The following is a 21,335-nucleotide window of genomic DNA, read 5'->3' as shown; positions in this document are numbered from 1 at the left end:
AAGATATTTCACATAAAAGACGTTTACATATAGTCCAGAAGAGAAAATAGTAGTTGAATTTATAAAAACGACCCTGTTCAAAAGTTTACGTCCCTTTGATTTTTAATGCCATGTTGTTACCTGAATGATCCACAGCTGTGTTTTTGTTTTGTTTAGTGATAGTTGTTCATGAGTCCCTTGTTTGTCCTGAACAGTTAAACTGCCTGCTTTTCTTCAGAAAAATCCTTCAGGTCCCACAAATTGTGTTTTTTTTTTTTCTGAATTTTTGTGTATTTTAATCCTTTGAATCTTTTCAACAATGACTGTATGATTTTGAGATCCATCGTTTCGCACTGAGGACAACTGAGGGACTCACATGCAACTATTACAGAAGGTTCAAACGCTTACTGATGCTTCAGAAAGAAAACAATGCATTTGGGGTGTAAACTTTTGAAAGGAATAGAGATGTGTACATTTTTCTTATTTTATTAAATATCTTTTTTTCATTCATTACTGCCCTTCACAAGCTACAGAAGATACTTACATGTTTTTCCAGAGCACAAAATAAGTTACATTTACCCTGATCTTTAAATGTAAAAAAAATTCCACCCCCTTTTCTTAATGCGTTGTGTTTCCTTCTGAAGAATCAGTGAGCATTTGAACCTTTTGTAATAGTTGCCGAGTCCCTCAGTCGTCCTCAGTGTGAAAAGACGTTGTTGGAAAGATTCATTTCACAAAAATGCTGAAGAACCAAAGAATTTGTAGGACCTGAAGGATTTTTCTGAAGAACAGCAGGCAGTTTTAACTGTTCGGGACAAACAAGGGACTCATGAACAACTATCATAAACAAAAACAAACAAAAAAACAGCTCTGGATCATTCAGGTTACAACACAGTATTAAGAAAACTTTTGAACAGGGTCATTTTTATGAACTCAATTATTATTTTTCTTGTGGACTATATGTAAATGTCTTTTATGTGAAATATTTTATTCAGGTCAGTGCTAGATAAAAAAAAAATGCATTTTGTATGATGTGTTTTATTTTAGTAAAATAATTAACATTTTGCAGATTCTGCAAGGTGTATGTAAATGTTTGACCTCAACTGTTTTTTTAATATTAAAAAATCCCAATACGTTCATACATATTTTGTACTATGGGGGCACCCTTATTTCAATGATGTGAAATGGTTGGATTTAGTGAGCTACTGGCGCTGCCTGTTGCTATTTTTACTTCCGCACAACTCTGAAAATAAAATAATGATATGATGACCACAGCTAAAGTAAGAGCTTACAGTTGGCAATGAATATAATAGTAGACTTAAACAAAATGCCATATCATCATTTTTCCCACAAAGAGACTAGGATATCAAATGAAATCCACACTGAGAAATCCATCACAGTGGCTGCGGCGTCATGACAAGCGTCAGCATGTTTACATCCTGCCAGGATGGCATCTAGTGTTTCTTGTCTCTGCCGTTTGTTAACTCTTTCAGTAGCTGTGGTCTACTAAAAGCCTCAAAGGCATCAGGGCTGAAGTGGAGAGAACAAAGACACATTCCCATTCTTTTCTCCGCTTTTTATCGCTATGAAAAGCAGTGGAGACTTACATCGCTTCTCTTGTTGCCCTTTGAAAATTACAACCAAAAGCTGCACAATGTGACATCGTATCAGAAATGTATTGTGTTTTCTGAGTTGTTGCGGTACAAATAGCAACAGGTAGCGCCAGTACATCACAGAGTGCAACCATCACCGAAATAATGGCTCCCCTCATAATCCAAAACATGCAGAAAACAATGTGGATTTCTTTTAATAACAGACTTTAAGACTTTTTAATAAAGTCTTTCATTGGTTTTCTACTACATATTTAAATAAGAGACATAACTTACATTATATTAAGCCAAACAGGTCTTAATCCCTTTAAGCACTGTGCATTGCTAAGGTGCACTCTTTACCGATATTTAAACTTTTGTGAATATTGTTTGTTAAATTATTGGTGAAGCCGATCATTGGCACGTTATCAATAAAAACATCAGTCAAACTATTGGTATTGGTAAGTACCAATAATTGGTTTATTTTTTTTTTTTCACAAAAATCTGAATATCTGTAACAAAAGTGTGAATGTTGGTCAAAAATATTGGTTAAACTGATGATCGGCCTGTCTCTACACTGTTGTGAGCAAAAGGCAAGCATTTTATAACAATGCTAAAATAAGTTTCTGGCATCTTTTAATGTTTGTTAGGTGCTTGTGACTAGGTGTCTGAGTTTGAAGTTTGTGCGCATGATGCAATATCATGAAAGACCTTTTATGTCTTGGGTTGGGAATTGAGATGTCTAAAAATATGGACGGTACACTTCATTTCTCATCAGGACAATCCATCACCCCAGTGCTTTTTAGAGCGCCTGCCACATGCAGCTGGGTTCGACATGTCCTTTGTGACATGACAGTTGTTCTCATTTTTTATGGTTAAAATGATGAAAGACGTTTAATACAACCTGATCACCAGGCTGTTGGAATGCTCATTTATGAATGTCTGCTAATAATAAACTCTCCCTCGCTTCACCTCAGACTCAAAACATCATGTACGACCTGGTCTCGGACCTGAACGAGCGGGGCGAGGACATGGAAAAGAGGATCGCGCTGCTGGAGACCAAACTGGAGACATTGCTCAGCAACTTGCAGGCGCTTCCAGGCCTCATCAGTCAGGTGATCAGCCAGCAGCACCGGGACTTCCTGGAGGTGCAGCTCCAGCCGTACGACAAACACAGCCACGAGCGCTCGCAGTCCGTCTCCCGGCGCCGATCGTCTTCCACCGCGCCGCCCACTTCCTCCGAGAGCAGCTAGGGCTGCCAGCCCAGCCGGCGTCTCTCCGGAGAAGACTTTCGCCATCATATGGCCAAGTTGCATTTTACTGTAAAGCCTTATGGTTTCAATAAAGTATTATCCAAATTCTGATGACACCATCAGAGGTTACCGGGGATAATGCGGTTGAAATGGAAACTTCCACACATATCTTGTCGATTTGTTTTTCTTTTTTTTTTACCTCAATAAATGATGCTGTTTCTCTGTTGACAGGATCACAGAGAGACTTTTCTCAGTAACTAATGATGGAAAGATGGGGCTATCAGGTGAGCAAGTCCTTCCGGCAGGACTTAATTCAGGAAAGCGAGCAATGTGATGACCTCAAACGGCACCGAATAGTGCCAGACTAGTGCTTCCTACCGAATTGTCTGTCTCTACGTATGTGAATGAGATCTGACCTGTTCTTTGAATCAACAGGCTTTATTGAGGAACTAATAGCATGTCTGAACCCAAGACAGGGGCAGATAAGGAATGCCTCCCCTTCCCGTCCAAATAGCGAAACCCCTAGATTTACACTCTCAAAGGAAAGCATATATCTTTTAGGTTAGGAAACGGCATCGGCTGTAGTGTTCTTCTGTTGTGAGCCCTCTAAAAGCGACTATTCGGGGGGCCGTGTTGCAAACAAGTTACTCCTCTCGAAATGAATGCATCTGAATCTATACTTGCACTTTTTATCAATGCACTTCAACGCTTACTGACTATAATAAGAATTTATGTTGCTCATTCAAATAGAAAGACACCTTTAGTCATAGGATAATGGCCAGAATGTACAACGATAATGATTGTGTAGGCTACGGCAAGGGCAGCAAATGAGACCTCAACTGAAATGACTGTGCTTACAATGTAGATGCTAGATCGCTGCTGTTATTGCACCAACGGCTCCATTAGTTTCAACTGCGACGTGGAATAGCTGAGAGGAAACGCTCTTGGTACACTGTGTGCTTTACGCTTAAACGGTCTTCAAATCGAGACGAGATCTACTGGATGCTATTTCTAGACGTAGATCTGTTTAAGAGCAGCAACTACCTTGTATATGTTTGGAAATGCCTATTTTTGTACATTACTGAGGACAAGCACACCTCCAAATGCGTATGTGTGTTTCGAACTGTACTTGAGTGTGGGAGTGGAATGCAGAACCAAAGCTTTCAAAATTGTTAGAGAGTAGGGAACGTCTAAAGATTTCCCAGCGAGCCGAATTGTACCATTGTACTGTAATGGATTTCTCTGGGACGGCCCTGTGAATTCAGCCGGTTTTTTCTGATGTTAAAGGTCAAACAAATCCACAGCACAAAAATCAAAGTAACAGAGTCTCATGCTTCTTTTCCGATCTGTCAGGCTCACGCCATTCAGAATGTAAACACAAACGTCTGTCTGATGCAACGGATTGTTTACCACAAGACTACTTATTGCAGGAGGGATTATGAGCGGTTCACCATACTTTACTATCATTTACTGATAGCATGTTATTGATAGATCTGTGCACTTTAGATTCTAAAGATATATGATGGGTTCATGGTGGATATATTGGTGCATTTCATAACCTGGCCCAGCAACAACACATCCCAGGGTGTAATGTCATTAAAGGGGTTACAAAACCTAGTGAAACAATGGTGGATCCAGCAATTTCACCAACATAGAAACTATGAGTGATTAAATACTGTATGCAAAATGAATATAAACAATAAAATGAAACTATTTAACAGAAAAGTGTGTCTGTTTGAGCACTGGTGTTTTATAGGTTTAATGCAGTAGTGTGTTGTTTTGTGTTAGCTTTCAGGTTATCTATTTACCTTATTCTTCAACGCGGAAGTAAGCCTATGGACGAGACTTCTGGTTCATTAGCCGCTGTAAGGAAATAACAAGAAGAATAACAAAGTGCAGGGAACTGTTTGCAAAAAACAGTTGTTTAGAATCACATTACATTAAAATATGGTAAGACACCAATTTGCAATCTCAAGCAGCAAAACCAGCTGGAGGTAGAGTCTGTAAAATATACAGTCTTATGGAAAACAGATAAAAAATATTGACTACTCAACTACTCAACTTTCCAATCAAGTTTCTTTTTGCTCAACAGTAATTCGTCACATGGTATTTACATGGAAATGCTAAGGTGTAGTATTATGTGTTATTCCCATACATTTTGCCCTCTGACAATATATTAACTATACATTTTTTGTGATTTGTCTACACTGAGAAGGGAAAAAAAATTGCAGGGCACCTTAACGTCATCAAAGTCCCTTGTATCCACCTTTTTCTTCAACATGGAAGCAAGCCTATAGCTTCATTAGCCACTACAGGAAAATAACATGAAGAAGAACAATTAACATGCAGTAAAGGTAAAACTGTTTGCACTACAAACCTCTGTGCTCATAATTAAGATAATAATTTAAAATAATATGGTAACACACACCAATTTGCAATATCAAGCAGCAATAAAAGCTGTTTTGTACAGCTAAAAATAGGTGGATGCAAATGAGACCGGAAGCCAGACACCACACATTAAATTTACAAATGGCCGCGCTCACTCAGGAAGAAAAAGGTGGATAGTCTTTGGCGTTATGTCTGATCTATGACTAATTCATTAAAGGTTTTGGCACCATAATGACTAAATAATTATTTCTAGATAGAAGCTTATAAGTTGAACAAAATACGCCTGATAAAGCAGCATTTTAGGTGGCAAACGCAGCTAGGATTCTCTTTCCAAACAGTTTTCTCAACGGCCCTGCTGCTAACCAAGTAGTCCCGCCCCAAAGCTCACGCTATGGTTGAGAGTCGCCTCCAAGTTCTTTGATTGGCTAACAAGTACAGTCACAGATCAGTTGCTGTTGTTTGCTGCTGTTGTTGCTGTTGTTGTTGTTGTTGTTGTTGTTGTTGTTGGTGGTGGTGGTGGTGTGTGTGTGTGTGTGTGTGTGTGTGTGTGTGTGTGTGTGTGTGTGTGTGTGTAAGAGAGAGAGAGTCTCTCTCTCTCTCTCTCTTTTTTTGCAGTTGTTTAAGAACAACGAACATCCAAGGGTAATAACATATAAACTACATCAAAACAAATAAATAAATATTTAAAAAATTAAATAAGATAGGGAAAGCAATACGAAAATCACATAAACAAGAACAAATGGTTACAAGTGATTCAAATAATAAATTTAAGGCTTTAGAATAGTTTATTTTTTAGGTTTGTTATTTCTTGTTTCTTTTAACATATCCAAGTAGTGACCGATTTCTATTTTAAAATGAGTAAATTGTTTTTTTTTTCACTGCCCATTTACATTTGTGAATAAAGAATTGTCCATATATACGGAGTAAATTCACAATATACCAAATTTTGAAGTCAACAGTATACTCATAAAAAAACAAAACATCTTTTTCTTTGAGTTGCAATTCAATCTTAGTAGCCTACTTTTAACAAAAAAAAAGAAAAGAAAAAAAAGCCAAATCACACCAAAATAATTTTCATAATTATTATTTCAATAATTATACAGTCATAAAATAAATGGCAGTTTTGCTGTTTTAATCCACTCTTTCACTTTCATGCTTTTTTCAACTTTCACGCTTTGTTTTATGTGACAAAAACAGTTGTGATACCACAGATACATGGGCTAATAAATGTTAGATTTAATAATTTTCAGAATTTTGAATTCACATTTAGTTATTTGAGTTTACTGGACCATAAAACCAGCCTTAAGTAGCATTTGTAACAATAGCCAAAAATGCATTGTATGGGTCAAAATTATCAAATGTACTTTTAATGCCAAAAATCTTTAGGATATTAAGTAAAGATTATGTTCCAGTAAGATATTTTGTACAATTCCTACCGTAAATATAACAAAACTAATTTTTGATTATTAATATGCATTGCTAGGAACTTCATTTGGACATCTTTAAAAGTCGATTTTCTCAATATTTAGATTTTTTTTATTTTCAAATATTTTATCTTGGTCAAATATTATCCTATTTATTCAGCTTATAAGCTTATTTATTCAGCTTTAAGATAATGTATAAATTTCCATTTAAAAAAAAATACCCATATGACTGATTTTGTTTTCCAGAGTCACATTTAAGCTTGATATTCTAAAATATATCTATTACAGCATCCTCACCGAAATATCTCTGCAAAAAGGAAAGAACTGTAAGTATTCACTCCTTACCAGTAGACGGAGCCCTTTTGTCAGACACGGGAAACGGCAAAACATCGCGAGACCTGAGCGTGGCGTGAACTCAAGGCAAAGCATGACAACGGTGTGCTTTTGAGCCAAGGAGCTGTATAACTGATAAAGTAACATAAACTTTTTATTTTTCAAGTGACGACTTTGAAAGGACCAACGCCAAAATGAGTTTGCTCGCCAAAATAGCCGAAATCGAGAACGAGGTGGGTTGACACGAACACTAATGTGTGAAAACTAGCCGTTAGCCCTTTAGCGCCAAACCCATTCAACAGTGCATGCAGCTGGATTTCAGAAATGAACTTGAGAATGAATAAACTTCGTATTTAAATGTTACAGAATGATAAAAGCTGTGGAAATCAATTGTTGGCTTGACATTGTCATTGTAAATATTTGTTTTTATGAATTGTCTGTTTCCTGCAGATGGCTCGTACTCAGAAGAATAAGGCCACAGCTCATCATCTGGGTCTGCTGAAGGCCAGATTAGCCAAATTGAGGAGAGAGCTCATCACTCCTAAAGGAGGCAGCGGAGGAGGCACTGGAGAGGGTTGGTACTGCTATATCATCACATACACAGGCTTCAATATCTTGCCCATGGTGCTTTACGCACTAGTTTTACATAGGGGGTCCTGAGTGATTAAATTGTGATCTGCTTTGTTTTTCCTGCAGGTTTTGATGTGGCAAAAACCGGTGATGCCCGAATAGGTTTTGTGGGCTTCCCGTCAGTGGGCAAATCCACTCTTCTGAGTAACTTGGCTGGTGTGTACTCTGAGGTCGCTGCTTATGAGTTCACCACACTGACAACTGTACCAGGAGTGATCCGTTATAAAGGAGCCAAGATTCAGGTAAAATGATTTGCACTAATTCATCATATACCAGACAAAGTGATCACAGTACATCACGATTTGGTCAGTTACCCGGATGTAGTGTTGTTTTTTTGGCGGCCTGTTTTAATTTTCGTTTTAGTCTAGTCTTTGTGTGAAGCTGTCATATTTGTTTTTATTAGTTTTAGTCACGTTCATACTCTTTTTAGTGTACTAAAAGTCTGAGCAATTTAGTCTTATTTTAGTCGACGAAAACTGATGACATTTAGTCTAGTTTCAATCAATGAAAATTGTATTTTAGTCTCTTTTTAGTAATGCAATTCTGTTTAACCCAGTCAATATAGTGTAAGTACCTAGTAGTATAATATTCTTAAAGTAGTTGTTCACTTTCAGAATAAAAATGTACAGATAATGTACTCACCCACTTGTCATCCAAGGTGTTCATGTCTTTCTTTCTTCAGTCGTAAATAGGGCTGTGCAATAAATCGCATGCGATTGTCATGCGTATCTCGTCAGTAAAGCCGGTTCTGTGATTAGTAGTAAATCTCCATCACGTGCGTTCAGATGGCGCGGTATTTAAAACACTAAGCCGTAGATCACTGAAAAGCTATGCAATATCGTGTTCAAAATCGAATGCGATTCATCTGCGATTTTGAACGCGATATTGCGTAGCTTTTCAGTGATCTACGGCTCAGTGTTTTGAATACCGCGCCATCTGAATGCAGGTGATGGAGATTTACTACTAATCACAGAACCGGCTTTACTGATGAGATACGCATGACAATCGCATGCGATTTATTGCACAGCCCTAGTCGTAAAGAAATGGTGGTTTTAGAGTAAAACATTTCAGGATTTCTTTCAATATAGTGGACTTCTATGGTGCCCCTGAGTTTGAACTTCCAAAATGCAGCTTAAATGCAGCTTCAAAGGGCACTAAATGATCCCAGCCGAGGAAGAAGGGTCTTATCTAGCGAAACGATCGGTTATTTTCTAAAAAAAACATTAACAACTTGTATACTTTTTAATTTCAAATGCTCGTCTTGCCGAGCTAAAGTTAAAAACTTAAAAAGTATAGAAATTGTAAAAAAATTTTTTAGAAAATAACCCATAGTTTCGCTAGATGACCCTTCTTTTCTCGGCTGTGATCGTTTAGAGCCCTTTGAAGCTGCATTTTAAACGGCATTTTGGAAGTTCAATAGAAGTCCACTATATGGAGAGAAATCCTGAAATGTTTTACTCAAAAAACACCATTTCCTTATGACTGAAGAAAGAAAGACATGAACATCTTGGATGACAAGGGGGTGAGTAAAGTATCTGTAAATTTCTGTTCTGAAAGTGAACTACTCCTTTAATATTACAAAATTCTTAATTTACTTTGATCATATATGCCTACATGAACCATGCTTATACTTTTTGTAAGTTTATTTACAGATTAATTCATTTATACCTTGTGTAAGTAAAATTAAATTTTTTTTTTTTTTATTTCTTATGGTTTTCGTAGCACAAATTGATTTATTTTATGAAACTGTCCAAAAATCGCTCGGACATCTGGAACGCAAAAGCAACTTTTTCCACCTTTGACCGCAAGATGTCATTATTGTGCAACGTGTTGAGTAATGAACCTTTTTACGAAACAGTTGAGGGGAAAGCCTCGGCGCTCCGAAAAGCTTCATTTTTTTGTTCTGCTAATTTATGCTTTGTAAACCATGGGAAAAACGTGTGGAAGCTGCTAAATCATATAGAGAAGGACTTGTTAAGCAGGAAAGGGCTCAATATTTTGACAAACTAAAGTTAAGATACGTATTAGCAGTATTAATGAAGATATTACTCTAATATTTCACCTTCCTGACTGGAAATAATAAGAACAAACACGAATGTTGTCAAGATTCTTGCCCTGGAAATCCTGGGTCAGTTTGGCCAACCATAAATGCCTTTTGTTCCTAAGAGAGTTTTTTGCACTCTTCTACTTGATTTATATTTTTTGGCAGTCTATAGTACTCCAGATGTTTTTACATCTTTTTTTTTAGTACAGCCCAAAACATGACATCAGCAAAATATGTGAGTTTCGTTCGGTTCAGTGGCATTGTTCACGTTCAATGCTGCCAATATGGCCGATTGGTGAGGGGTTGTAAAAACACTATATTGAATGCAGTATGCTCCATCAAAATGCGTTATTGAGAGCCTTTCCCTTGGCTTAAACATCCGGGAGTACAGGTTTCCAACATTTTATAGTTTTGGTAAATGATTAAAAGAAATTTGTCAGTCAGGTTTGACCATTTATAATTAGATTATTCTTTTTTTGTTTTATTAGCTTCTGGATCTCCCAGGTATCATTGAGGGGGCCAAAGATGGCAAAGGAAGAGGACGACAAGTCATTGCTGGTAACAAATCTTTTCAAATTTAGTTTAACTGAAAACTAACATTCACTGACAACGTAATCATGCTTGGGACATCCAAGAAGGAAATGAGCTTTCTTCATCAGAAAAAAATTGGAGAAATTAGCATTGCGTCACTTGCTCACCAATGGATCCTCTACAGTGAATGGGTGCCGTCAGAATTCAGAGAGCTGATAAAAACTTCACAATAATCCACAATTAAAAAAAAGATTTGTGCTTGTAATAAACAAATCTATCAATGCATTTTTAACAACTGAATTATTCTCAAAATTTGTTCAGATGAAAAAATATTGCATGGCCTGAGGGTGAGTTTTTATTTTTTAGGAATTATTCCTTGCGGACTGGTATTTAAAGAGACTTTTGGCACACTCCTGTATATTTAGTGTGATTTATTGCCAGTCACATTCACTCTCCCTGATCTTGTCTCCGTTCAACAGTTGCTCGCACTTGCAACCTCATCCTGATTGTCTTGGACGTTCTGAAGCCTCTCGGACACAAGAAGCTTATTGAACATGAGTTGGAAGGTTTTGGCATCCGACTTAACAAGCAACCACCAAATATTGGCTTCAAGAAGAAAGACAAGGGCGGAATCAACTTCACAGCAACTGTATGACTTCACACCTCTGTTGCATACATTTATAAAAAGCATAAGCCTAAGTATTAACCTGTTAAACAAAAAAAAAAAAATATTAATAATTAACCACAATTTAGCAAACTTTTAGGTAACAAGTTAATTTAAAATGAATTAAATGGCTTTTAATTTATTGGAATATTTGTAAAATAGAGTGACTTAGAAAAAAAAACTACGTTATTTCTATTAAAGTTTAGGACTAACTACTAATTGCCAGAATGTTTGCTTCCTACCTCGATTTTATAATAAATGGTAAATATTTAAGTAAATGCTTATAAGGTAATTTTTTAAAATAGGGGTTCACTGATATGTATTTTTCAGGGCGTATAATGATTATTGCACATCAAGTAGACTGATAACCGATATTTTGAACCGATATTCGCTACCAGTCAAAAGTTTTGGAACAGTAAGATTTTTATTGTTTTTTTTGTTTTTTTGTTTTTTTTTAAAGAAGTCTATTTTGTTCACCAAGCCTACATTTATTTGATCCAAAGTGCAGCACAAACAGTACAATTGTGAAATATTTGTACTATTTAAAATAAGTGTTTTCTATTTGAGTATGTTTTAAAATGTAATTTATTCCTGAGACCAAAGATACATTTTCAGCACCATTCCTCCAATCTTCAGTGTCACATGATCCTTGAGAAATCACTCTAATATGGCAATTTGTTATTATTTTTAATTTGTTATACTTTTATTTACTTTTTTATTATTAATATTTAAAGCAGTTGAGTACAAGTACAGTTTCCCAGGATTATTTGCTGAATAGAAAGATCCAAAGATCAGCATTTATCTGAAATAAAAAGCTTTTGTAACATTATTGAAATGATAGAAATTTTTGTTTATTTAGCAAGGATGCTTTAAATTGATCAAACATGATATTAAAGACATTTATAATGTTACAACAGATTTCTATTTTAGATAAATGCTGTACTTCTGAACTGTCTATACATCAAAGAAACCTGAAAAAAATTATACCCAGCTATTTTCAACATAATAATAATAATAATGATAAGCAGCAAATCAGCATTTTAGAATGATTTCTGAAGGATCATTTGACTGCAGTAATGATGCTAAAAAATATAACTTTGAAATCACAGGAATAAATTACATTTAAAAAAATATTCTAATAGAAAGCCGTTATTTTAAATAGTAAAATTATTAAAAAATTGTACAGTTTTTGCTGTACTTAGGATCAAATAAATGCAGGTTTGGTAAGCAGAAGAGACTTCTTTAAAAACATTAAAAATCTTACTGTTCAAAAACGTTTGACTGGTAGTGTATGTCTGGTGTGATAAAGAATAACAAGGGCTCTGACAAAAAAACACTTTTGAAAAATGCTTTTGAATTATTTTATCAGCCAAAAAAAAAAAACAATAAACATGAAATCTTTTTTTAAATAATTTTGTTTATTACAAATTATTTATCTTTGCATGTCATTTTTTATAAACCAAGAAACAGACCAGAAAAATCTTTTTACTTATTTATAAGTCATTTCTTCATTACAAACCATTTTATTCACATTTTAGGCTTGCAGTAGAGTGTTGTTTACAATCCTTTTGGGAAACGCACCCCAAATCATTCATGTTTAAAGTTGTCATCATTGTTTTGTTTTAGTGTGCTCAAAGTGAGCTGGACGGTGATACTGTGAAAAGCATCCTTTCTGAGTACAAGATCCACAACGCAGATATAACCCTACGAAGCGACGCTACGGCTGACGACCTCATTGATGTGGTGGAAGGGAACCGGTAGGACCATCTTCACATCCTCCATCCTCAGTCATTCTCACTTTAGAAGAGATTTTTCACACGGTTCTTATTCTCCTCTCCAGGGTTTACATCCCCTGCATCTACGTGCTCAACAAAATCGACCAGATCTCCATCGAGGAGCTGGACGTTATCTACAAAATCCCTCACTGCGTGCCAATCTCCGCTCACCACCGCTGGAACTTTGACGACCTGTTGGAAAAGATCTGGGACTACCTGCATCTAGTGCGCATGTGAGTCACTGCAGTGCATTCTGGGAAGGCATGCTTAGAATTTGGCAAGAACAAATCCACTTAATTAAGCTGCATACTGTTTGGAACTGCTTTCGGGAATGTAATGAAAATAGTGATTTGCTGTACACATTGTGTATTGAAATGTCACTTTGAGTGGAAATGCTTCCTGTGTGAAGCTTACAGGAACATAATGTACTATAATATACCTTGGTGTTCTGCCGCCTAGCGCTCACTGCCAGTTTTCAGAAGTTTACAATATGCAGTATGTGTCATAAAGCCGCAGCAGAATGTATAATAACGCAGACTGATATTTCGCAGCTACACAAAGCCGAAAGGACAGCTTCCTGATTATACATCACCTGTGGTTCTCCCAGATGGAAGGACAGCTGTTGAGGACTTCTGCTTAAAGATTCACAAAAACCTCATCAAAGAATTCAAATAGTAAGTGACTTCAAAATGTTCAAGGAGGCTCGTGTTAAAAATGTTATTTTCTACAAATGGGCTGAAATGGGTGAGTGATTGATTTTGTTTTCATTTAGTAAAGGCTGCATTGAAGCCTTAAGTCAGAATGAAGAGTGATTATGGATTTCCCTTGATGCTGTACGTCATTGTTCATTTGTGTTGACATCTAGAGAATAAGATCTGATTTAAATTCCTGATAGCAAATGGCTCTGATGTAATTGCAGCACTAGTTATCTTTATTTCTCACACATGAGCACAGTATCCTAAACTCACTTCCAAGGTTACAGTCTGTTGTTCCATACTTTTGAGAAGACCTTGTTCCTAAATTCAGCCTTTGAGGTCTTAATTTTGTTTTCTTATATTGATGAATTTAGATTTCTTTTACATTTCTTCTAAAATGTTGCCTCTCTGAATTTTTCTCTATTTATAACACGTGTTTTAGTATTATTTATATGCTGTTATTCTGTTAATGAGCTTTTTTTTAGATTTCAGTTTAAATTTTATTTATTTATTATTATTTGTTAATTTTATTTTTATCATTTTAGCTTTTTTTTCCCGGTTAGCTTTTTTTATTTCAACTTAAGTTTTATTACTTTAACTTTTTTTTTCCAGTTTTGGAATTTTTTGAACAATAAGATAATATTTTTAATGTTTTTTAAGAAGTCTGCTCACCAAGCCTGCATTTGTTTGTTCCAAGGTTTAGCAAAAACAATATTAAAATTATTAAAACATTTGTACTATTTAAAATAACTTTATATTTGAATATTTTTTTTTAATTAATTTATTCAAAGCTGAATTTTTTAGCATTGTTTCTCCAGATCCTTCAGAAATCATTGTAATATTCTGATTGGCTGCTTAAAAAACATTTATTATTTTTAATGTTGAACATTTTTTCAGGTTTCTTTGAGAAATTGAAAGTTCAGAAGAACAACATTTGTCTAAAATAGGAAACTTTTGGAACATTATAAATGTCTTTATCATCACTTTTGATTAATTTAAAGCATCCTATCTAAATAAAAGTATTAATTTATAATTTTCCCACAACAAAAATATATATACTTACTTTTATTATTGATAATAATAATAATAAATGTTTCCTGAACAGCATATAAGAATGATTTCTGAAGAATCACATGACACCGAAGACTGGAGTAATGATGCTGAAAATGTAGATTTGGTCACACAATAAATTACATTTTAAAATATATTCAAATAGAAAGAAGTTATTTTAAATAGTAAAAATATTTCAAAATTGTACAATTTTTGCTGTACTTTAGATAAAATAAATGCAGCCTTGGTGAGCAAAAGAGACTTAAAAAAAAAAAAAAAAGCATTAATAATACTTACCGTCCAAAAACTTTTGAATAGTTATTTCAATTAAAATAATTTTTAATAAAATTAGTTAACAACACTGGTTTATAAAAAATAAAAACTCAAATTTAAGATGCCTTTAAAAAAGGATTATCATAACTAGTTTCTGCCAAAGTGGCTGGTTAGCATTCAATTGAGCATTTTTTACAGTGCGCATTGAGTTACTCTGAAACCCTCCACCTCCCCAGCTCCACCTGTATAGATCTACTACAGATTATCTTAAATACTCGCAGGACTGCATCGGCGTATGTATTGGCAGTAGCAGGTTCCTGTACTTGCTTTGCAGCTGTAGCAGCAATAATCTACAACAGCAGCAGCAATTCAGCAGTGTAGCAGATTGCCAAGACCAAATACATTAACATTGTCATATCCATAACCATGCTAAAATCTTCAGAGAGTCATCATGGCAGAAACTGGTACAGAAGCATCGTACTCAGATTGTTAGAAGCATCGTACTCAGATTGTTTTAAGCATTACTAACAGTACGAACTGATAAGGATTCAGTACAATACTCCTGTGTTGAAATGTGCCTAGCATCATCTCTCTTTTTTTTTTTTCTCTGCAGTGCATTGGTGTGGGGGTCATCAGTGAAGCACAACCCGCAGAAAGTCGGCAAAGACCATGTGCTCGAAGATGAGGATGTAATCCAGCTGGTCAAGAAATAAAAGAACTCTGATGTTTGCATGATCAGTACACTTCAAATAAGAAGCGATAAGACATTTCAAAATGCCCCGAAGGTTCCCATGGCACCGTTGTTGTTTCTTCATTTTTATTTTTGGACTTGGACAAAGTATGATTGTAAATCACACAGATACATTAAGCATATGTCTTCTCATGCTTGGATCGGCATCACAAATGGCTTATTGGCTATATGCAGTTATAGATTAAGTGCATCAGTTGGCTGCGAAACAAACTTCAATAAAAACCGAATATACAAATCCATGGATGTCTGAATGTGTTGCTGATGCTTGACACAAAACATTGGATCAATTCTTTTTTCTTTTTTCTTTTTTTGTTCAGTTGAACAAAACTAAAAGAGATATCTAGTCAGTAACCAGCACTTCACATGGTTTAATCCAGTAGTCTTGTGGCTGCATATTATACCCTCCCCCTCTGTGACAATCAATCAATCACTCAGGATAGCCAGGCCACTTAGTGGATGAATCGGACAAGGAATGATACACACCCAGTCAGAAGCAATGATGCCCTTAAATTGCCCCACTCACTAGGGACATTCGACATTATGAATGTGTGATCAGTGCAAGCTGCCCCAAAGGTTAATCAACCAAAAAGCCTTTTTGTTACATTTGCATTTGAAGATAAGAACACTACAATTAAAAAAATAAATGTGACCCACAAAACCAGTCATAAGGGTCAGTTTCTTGAAATTGAGAATTATACATTATTGAAGCTAAAAATCGATGTGTGTTTTGTTAGGATAGGACAATATTTGGCTGAGATAATCTGAGGATGGAAAACAAATGTAAATGCTGAGAAAATCGCCTTTGAAATTGTCCAAATTAAGTTCTTAGCAATGCATATTATTAATCAAAAATTAGGTTTTGATATATTTATGGTAGGAAATTTACAAAATATCTTCATGGAACATGATTACTTAATATCCTAATGTTTTTTGGCATAAAAGAAAAATCTATCATTTTGACCCATAAAATGTATTTCTGGCTATTACTGTAAATATACCTGTGCTACTTAAGACTAGTTTTGTGCTCCAGGGTCACAAAAAAAAAAAAAAAAAAAAATTCTAGTGTGGTAAATCCCTTGGAATAAAACCTTTCCCACAGTAATAGAAAACCTAAACCTTAGATTTTTTTTTAATCTGGGAGAAAACGGTATAGTTATATAAATATGTGACCCTGGAACATAAAACCAGTCAAAAATGTCAAAAAAAAAAAAAAAAAAACAAAGCTGAGTAATAAATACGCTTTCCATTGATGTATGGTTTGTTAGGTTAGGACAATATTTGGCTGAGAAAATCTGCAATCTGAGGGTGCAAAAAAATTGAAATATTGAGAAAATCACTTTTAAAGTTGTCCAAATGCATATTACTAATCAAAAATTAGGTTTTGATATATTTTCGCTAGAAGATTTACAAAATATCCTCATGGAACATGATTTTTACTTAACATCCTAATAATTTTTGGCATAAAATTAATACTTTTGTCCCATACAATGTATTACAATGTAATACCTGCATACCTGTGCTACTTACAATAAGTTTTGTGCTCCAAGGTCACATATTTTGTTATGTTAAGCTATGTCTTGGCTAGTAAGTGATCTTTGTCAGTGTTCACTGAGATAAAACTTATTCACAATCACAAACAACATAGAAATGAATTTGTCAAAAGCTGTTGAAACCCTATAGATGACCATTTGTGATGAGTCTTTTACAAATTTCTACATTTATTTCGCAGTGCAATTTCTTTTTAGTTAATGGGCAGGCTGCTTTAAGCAGCTGCGGCAGTGCCAAATCATTTCTCAAAGATATTATACAGCAACGTGATCTACCTTCTTAAAACATCTAGAAAACGAGAAGCACCGGGCAATTCTTGTTTAGTGAAAAAAAACGACTTAGGTGTGGTCTTTTCCCATTAAATATAATCAATTAAAAAGCTTCGTACCAGTCACCCTGTTCACAAAACAATAGCTAATGTGAACAATACAATACACAGTTTTCTCAAAGAAAGCATAATTGAAAGATGCAGTGTCTTATCAATGAGAATTCAAACCGCAGCATCAGCAAAAGCGTAAAAAGTCTGTTCGTTTCTTCTTGTGAGGTTATTGGGTTCGTGGGGATGAAATGGAGGCAGATTCAGGCATTGATCTGAGTCTATTTTTTAAGATGGTCGGGACGTATGCCTATGGCAGAGGAGCCAGCGCTCACCCATCAAGCTCCGCCCTTCCCCCACCCATCTTCCCCTGCTGCACTTTCCCCTGTAAATTATAGCAGCACTTTAGCTAATGAAAGAGTTGAAGTCCGGGCACTAATAAAAGCCATTAAGTGAATAAAGCGCTTCCCCCTCTAACAAAATTAAAGAATTTGCCCCCTCCTCAAGAGGGAGGACTCTGTATTAATATTTATGAATTGCGGAACTGGACCCTCTACCCCCCTCCCAATGACACGTACCCTGGCCCACACCACCCAACTTCTCTTCGGCAACCCACCTATCCTGGGTGATATTGGACGACCCCCCCAGCGGGGCGGAGGGAGGGGCGGAGTATGGGGGGTGTTGGAGGAGAGACATCCTGGACAGTTTGCCTTCAGTTCGGCTAACAGGTCCAGTCCAGACACCCAGCTCAGAACAGCAGGGCTCTCAGATGGTCTTCGTCACCGATGAGGTGAGAACAAGAGGCATTGGTCTCAGCATGAAGACTTGCTTCTGCGGTAACCTGTTGGAAGGTCCTCTTGTAGATGGTCCTCTTCAAGATCAAGGTGAGAGTCCTAAATGTCCAAGTTGTTGAATGTCTTAACTGTTCTTCTTTTCTCCTCACAGAGCTACGCTGACAATTCAGTTTCAGTGGACTCTAGAAATTTCTTTAGTGCCTTTTGGACAAGTCTTGGACAAGTTCAAGGTAACAGATTTTCAAATAGTATAGTGCAAGAGGGGGACAAAATACACTGATGAAACTGGGTAGGATGTAGTACTTGCTCCAAATTTGTACCGCGTTCAAAGAATAGATTCAAGGGGGTCAGTGAGACACCAAATGTACCATGAAACTGGTCGAGGAATATAGGTTCAGACAATCCCATTGTCCTTTCATATTTCATCAACTGTTCTTTCTGATCCTCATCCTTCCTTCTCCACCAGCATCTCCAACATCATCCTTAATAATCTTTGTTTCCTCCCATTTCATCTTGCTAAGTGGTTCAGTTGTCCGACCTTTAGAGTTGATTAGCGCACCCATCCTTCCCATTCCCACTAAAATGTCCCATGGGGCATGGCAAGTGTGGGGTAATATGATTACCACCCAGAAGGATGGGGACAATCTAGAATCTAGGTGGGATACTCTGGGATACTTTGGGAAGTGTTACCACAAAAGATTTCGCAGTAAGGTCCAAAAGTTGTGGGATAGACAAGATTGTCCGCGAAAGAAAATCCCACTGGTGGTTTATTCTTGTTTGCCCATAGAGCAGTCTATTTGGACAAGTCAAGAAGCTGGAGCTATTGATATCCGTTAACAAGACAACCATTGCTTCGACAAACTCTATTTCTATAGATTTTTTAAAACCCCCCTGAACAATTGAATGACAGCGGACTCATTTGATTACCAAACCACTCTTGTTTGTTAACCCCCATTGTGGAGTTCTCTTGAGTTCTGTTTCATTATTCTTCTGAAATTTTAGGAAATTGACAGTTTTGTCGACTGGACATCAGGCGTAGGTACCGGGGAGGTGTACAATTTTCGGAGAGGGTGGGGTTTGACGCAGTTTTTGCGCAGGAAGGGCGGTGCCTGCGAGTCTCTGCAGTGAGAACGTGACCTATGACTAATCTTTTTCTCTTTTTTAAATTTCGCAGACGTCCTTAGTCGCAGTCTATCACGAACACCTTTTCCGCCCGGCTCCCAATTTCGTCGCTCTCGGCAATCAGCTGCAACAACCTCTATACTACTGCTCTTCTCGGCTTCCAGATTTCAGAGACCTGAATACAGATTTTTGAGAATAGATACAACATCCGAGGATGGGTCAAGAACTCTCGTTGACAACGTCTTGATCTTTTGATGGTCTTTTCGAATTACCTTCACCCAGTGATCTATGACTTTGTGGTTGCACCTTATGCAGACCTGAAGTCTTGACCTGTTCCCAGACGACCCCCGTTGTATTCTGCATGATTTTAAACAACATTTGAATGTATGTGGACCATTCCATCTTGGCTTTTGTGACTGATCCACAACCTGAACAAGTTTCTACTGACTTGACGACTTTGCCCAGGACACCATTGTGCTTGATCTAACCATGCAGTTCCTTTTCTGTCCATGGTTGTGCCAAGCACTTTGGAGACTTGTGTGCACTTTCTTCCAGGTATTTCTTTCTCTTAGATCCACAATCTAAAGAATAAAACCTTGTGCAACTTTGTGTAACTTGTTTGTCCCAAACAAGAGTATTTTAAAGAGAATAAAATCCATTGTGTTGTTTTGTTTGTCGAGTCTGACATGATCATTACAACGAGTGAAATTAAGTGAAAATAGTGAAACTGTGGTCAAAATGTGTCAGTTCTGTTGCCACCTCACACTTCCTCAGCAAAGCTGATGCCATGGCTTATTTCTTTCTTCTTTTTCACAGTTCTTTCAAGTCCTTAGACATCAAAGGGAAACATGTACCTCAACCCCCTAATACTGAGAGTAGCGCTACAACCACATGGGGTTTTCTTTCTAATCACATTTTGTTCTATATTTTTTACGATTAGCTTTAAAATAAATTATGACAAATGTCCAAGTCCAGTTGAATCCTCATTCGTCATAAGAAAGTGTATGAACAAATTTTGCACCAGCTACCGAAACATAAATATCTGGCTAAAAAGGCTTTAGTAAGCCTTGCTCGAATAAATGCAATCTTAGATGTAGTCGGGAGGTCATGATGATGGGTGGAGCTCACTGCAGAGCGCCACTTACAGTCAGTCTCTAGATGAATGAACCACTCCGTTTTACCGTCGGAGGTCATGTTAGGTTGCACTGCTCAGCTCCAGTCATTTTTGAAAGTAATGGACTCTGCTCGGATATTGTGTCATCTGCTTGCCTGTGTGTGAGTGTTTTATTTATTGAATCTTTGGAGACTCGACCTCTTTGCGAGACCAGCTGACGTTTTATAATTATTTATAGCACCTTATGGAGATTTTGAACACTTTAAAAGATGCATAGCAACCATAAAATGGATGAATGAATGAATTTCTAACTATGAATGTAATCAACTAATAAAAGCTACAGAAGGCCAGCCAATGAAAATGCACTATAGTTGAAGTGCATTATGTATTTTGTCAATAAACACATTGCAGTCAGTGGTCTGGGTGTGATGTGCATATTAAACAGGAACTAGAGTAATATTCATAACTTGACTTTTACGTTTACTTTTAAAAGAGAACGTCAGTGTTTACAAGTGGAAAGCTCGCTGACATGATGCTAGGGTGTAACCTTCAATATGTGCATTGATTATACTGATAATAGTACTTATCAACACCAATTATAATACATAAAGTTTATAGGTCAAAAGTTTACATACATCTAGCAGGATCTGCAAAATGTTTATTATTTTACTAAAATAAGAGGGATCATACAAGAGTTTTCAGGTTTTGAAAACGCGTTATTTTTTATTTAGTACTGACCTGAATGAGATATTTCACACAAAAGAAGTTTACCATATAGTCCACAAAAGAAAATAATAGTAAAGATTTTATAAAAAAGTACCCCAGTCAAATGCTTGATATGGTGTTCTTACCTGAATGAGCCTCAAGGGACTCAAGGGACTTAAAAAAAACAAACAAACAAAAAAAACACCCAGCTGTGGATCATTCAGGAAACAACACAGTATTAAGAATCAAGTGTATGTAAACTTTTGAACAGGGTCATTTTTATAAATTATTTATTATTAACTATTATTATCTTTTATGTAAAATATCTTATTCAGGTCAGTCTTAGATAAAAAAAAA

At 36.3% G+C, this 21,335-nt stretch overlaps 2 protein-coding genes across 2 annotated transcripts in view; both read left to right on the top strand.

The window, feature by feature from the left end:
• Nucleotides 1-4,526, top strand: part of kcnn2 (potassium calcium-activated channel subfamily N member 2) — a 65,678-nt gene extending 61,152 nt beyond the window's left edge. The window contains exon 9 of the mRNA XM_073829593.1: nt 2,546-4,526. Coding sequence (XP_073685694.1) covers nt 2,546-2,821 — 276 coding nt within the window. The 3' untranslated portion in view covers nt 2,822-4,526. The remainder of the gene's footprint in view (nt 1-2,545) is intronic.
• Nucleotides 4,527-7,042: 2,516 nt separating this feature from the next.
• Nucleotides 7,043-15,614, top strand: drg1 (developmentally regulated GTP binding protein 1). Its single transcript, XM_073829643.1, has 9 exons — nt 7,043-7,199; nt 7,417-7,540; nt 7,663-7,838; nt 10,129-10,198; nt 10,651-10,820; nt 12,462-12,592; nt 12,676-12,843; nt 13,162-13,284; nt 15,242-15,614. Exons 1-9 carry the CDS (start codon nt 7,161-7,163, stop codon nt 15,339-15,341), a joined length of 1,101 nt encoding a protein of 366 aa, XP_073685744.1. The 5' UTR covers nt 7,043-7,160; the 3' UTR covers nt 15,342-15,614.
• The last annotated feature ends 5,721 nt before the right edge of the window (nt 15,615-21,335 follow it).

This window comes from Garra rufa, chromosome 23 (assembly GCF_049309525.1).
Source record: "Garra rufa chromosome 23, GarRuf1.0, whole genome shotgun sequence".
Lineage (NCBI taxonomy): Eukaryota > Metazoa > Chordata > Actinopteri > Cypriniformes > Cyprinidae > Garra > Garra rufa.
This window is presented reverse-complemented; position numbering and strand designations above follow the sequence as displayed.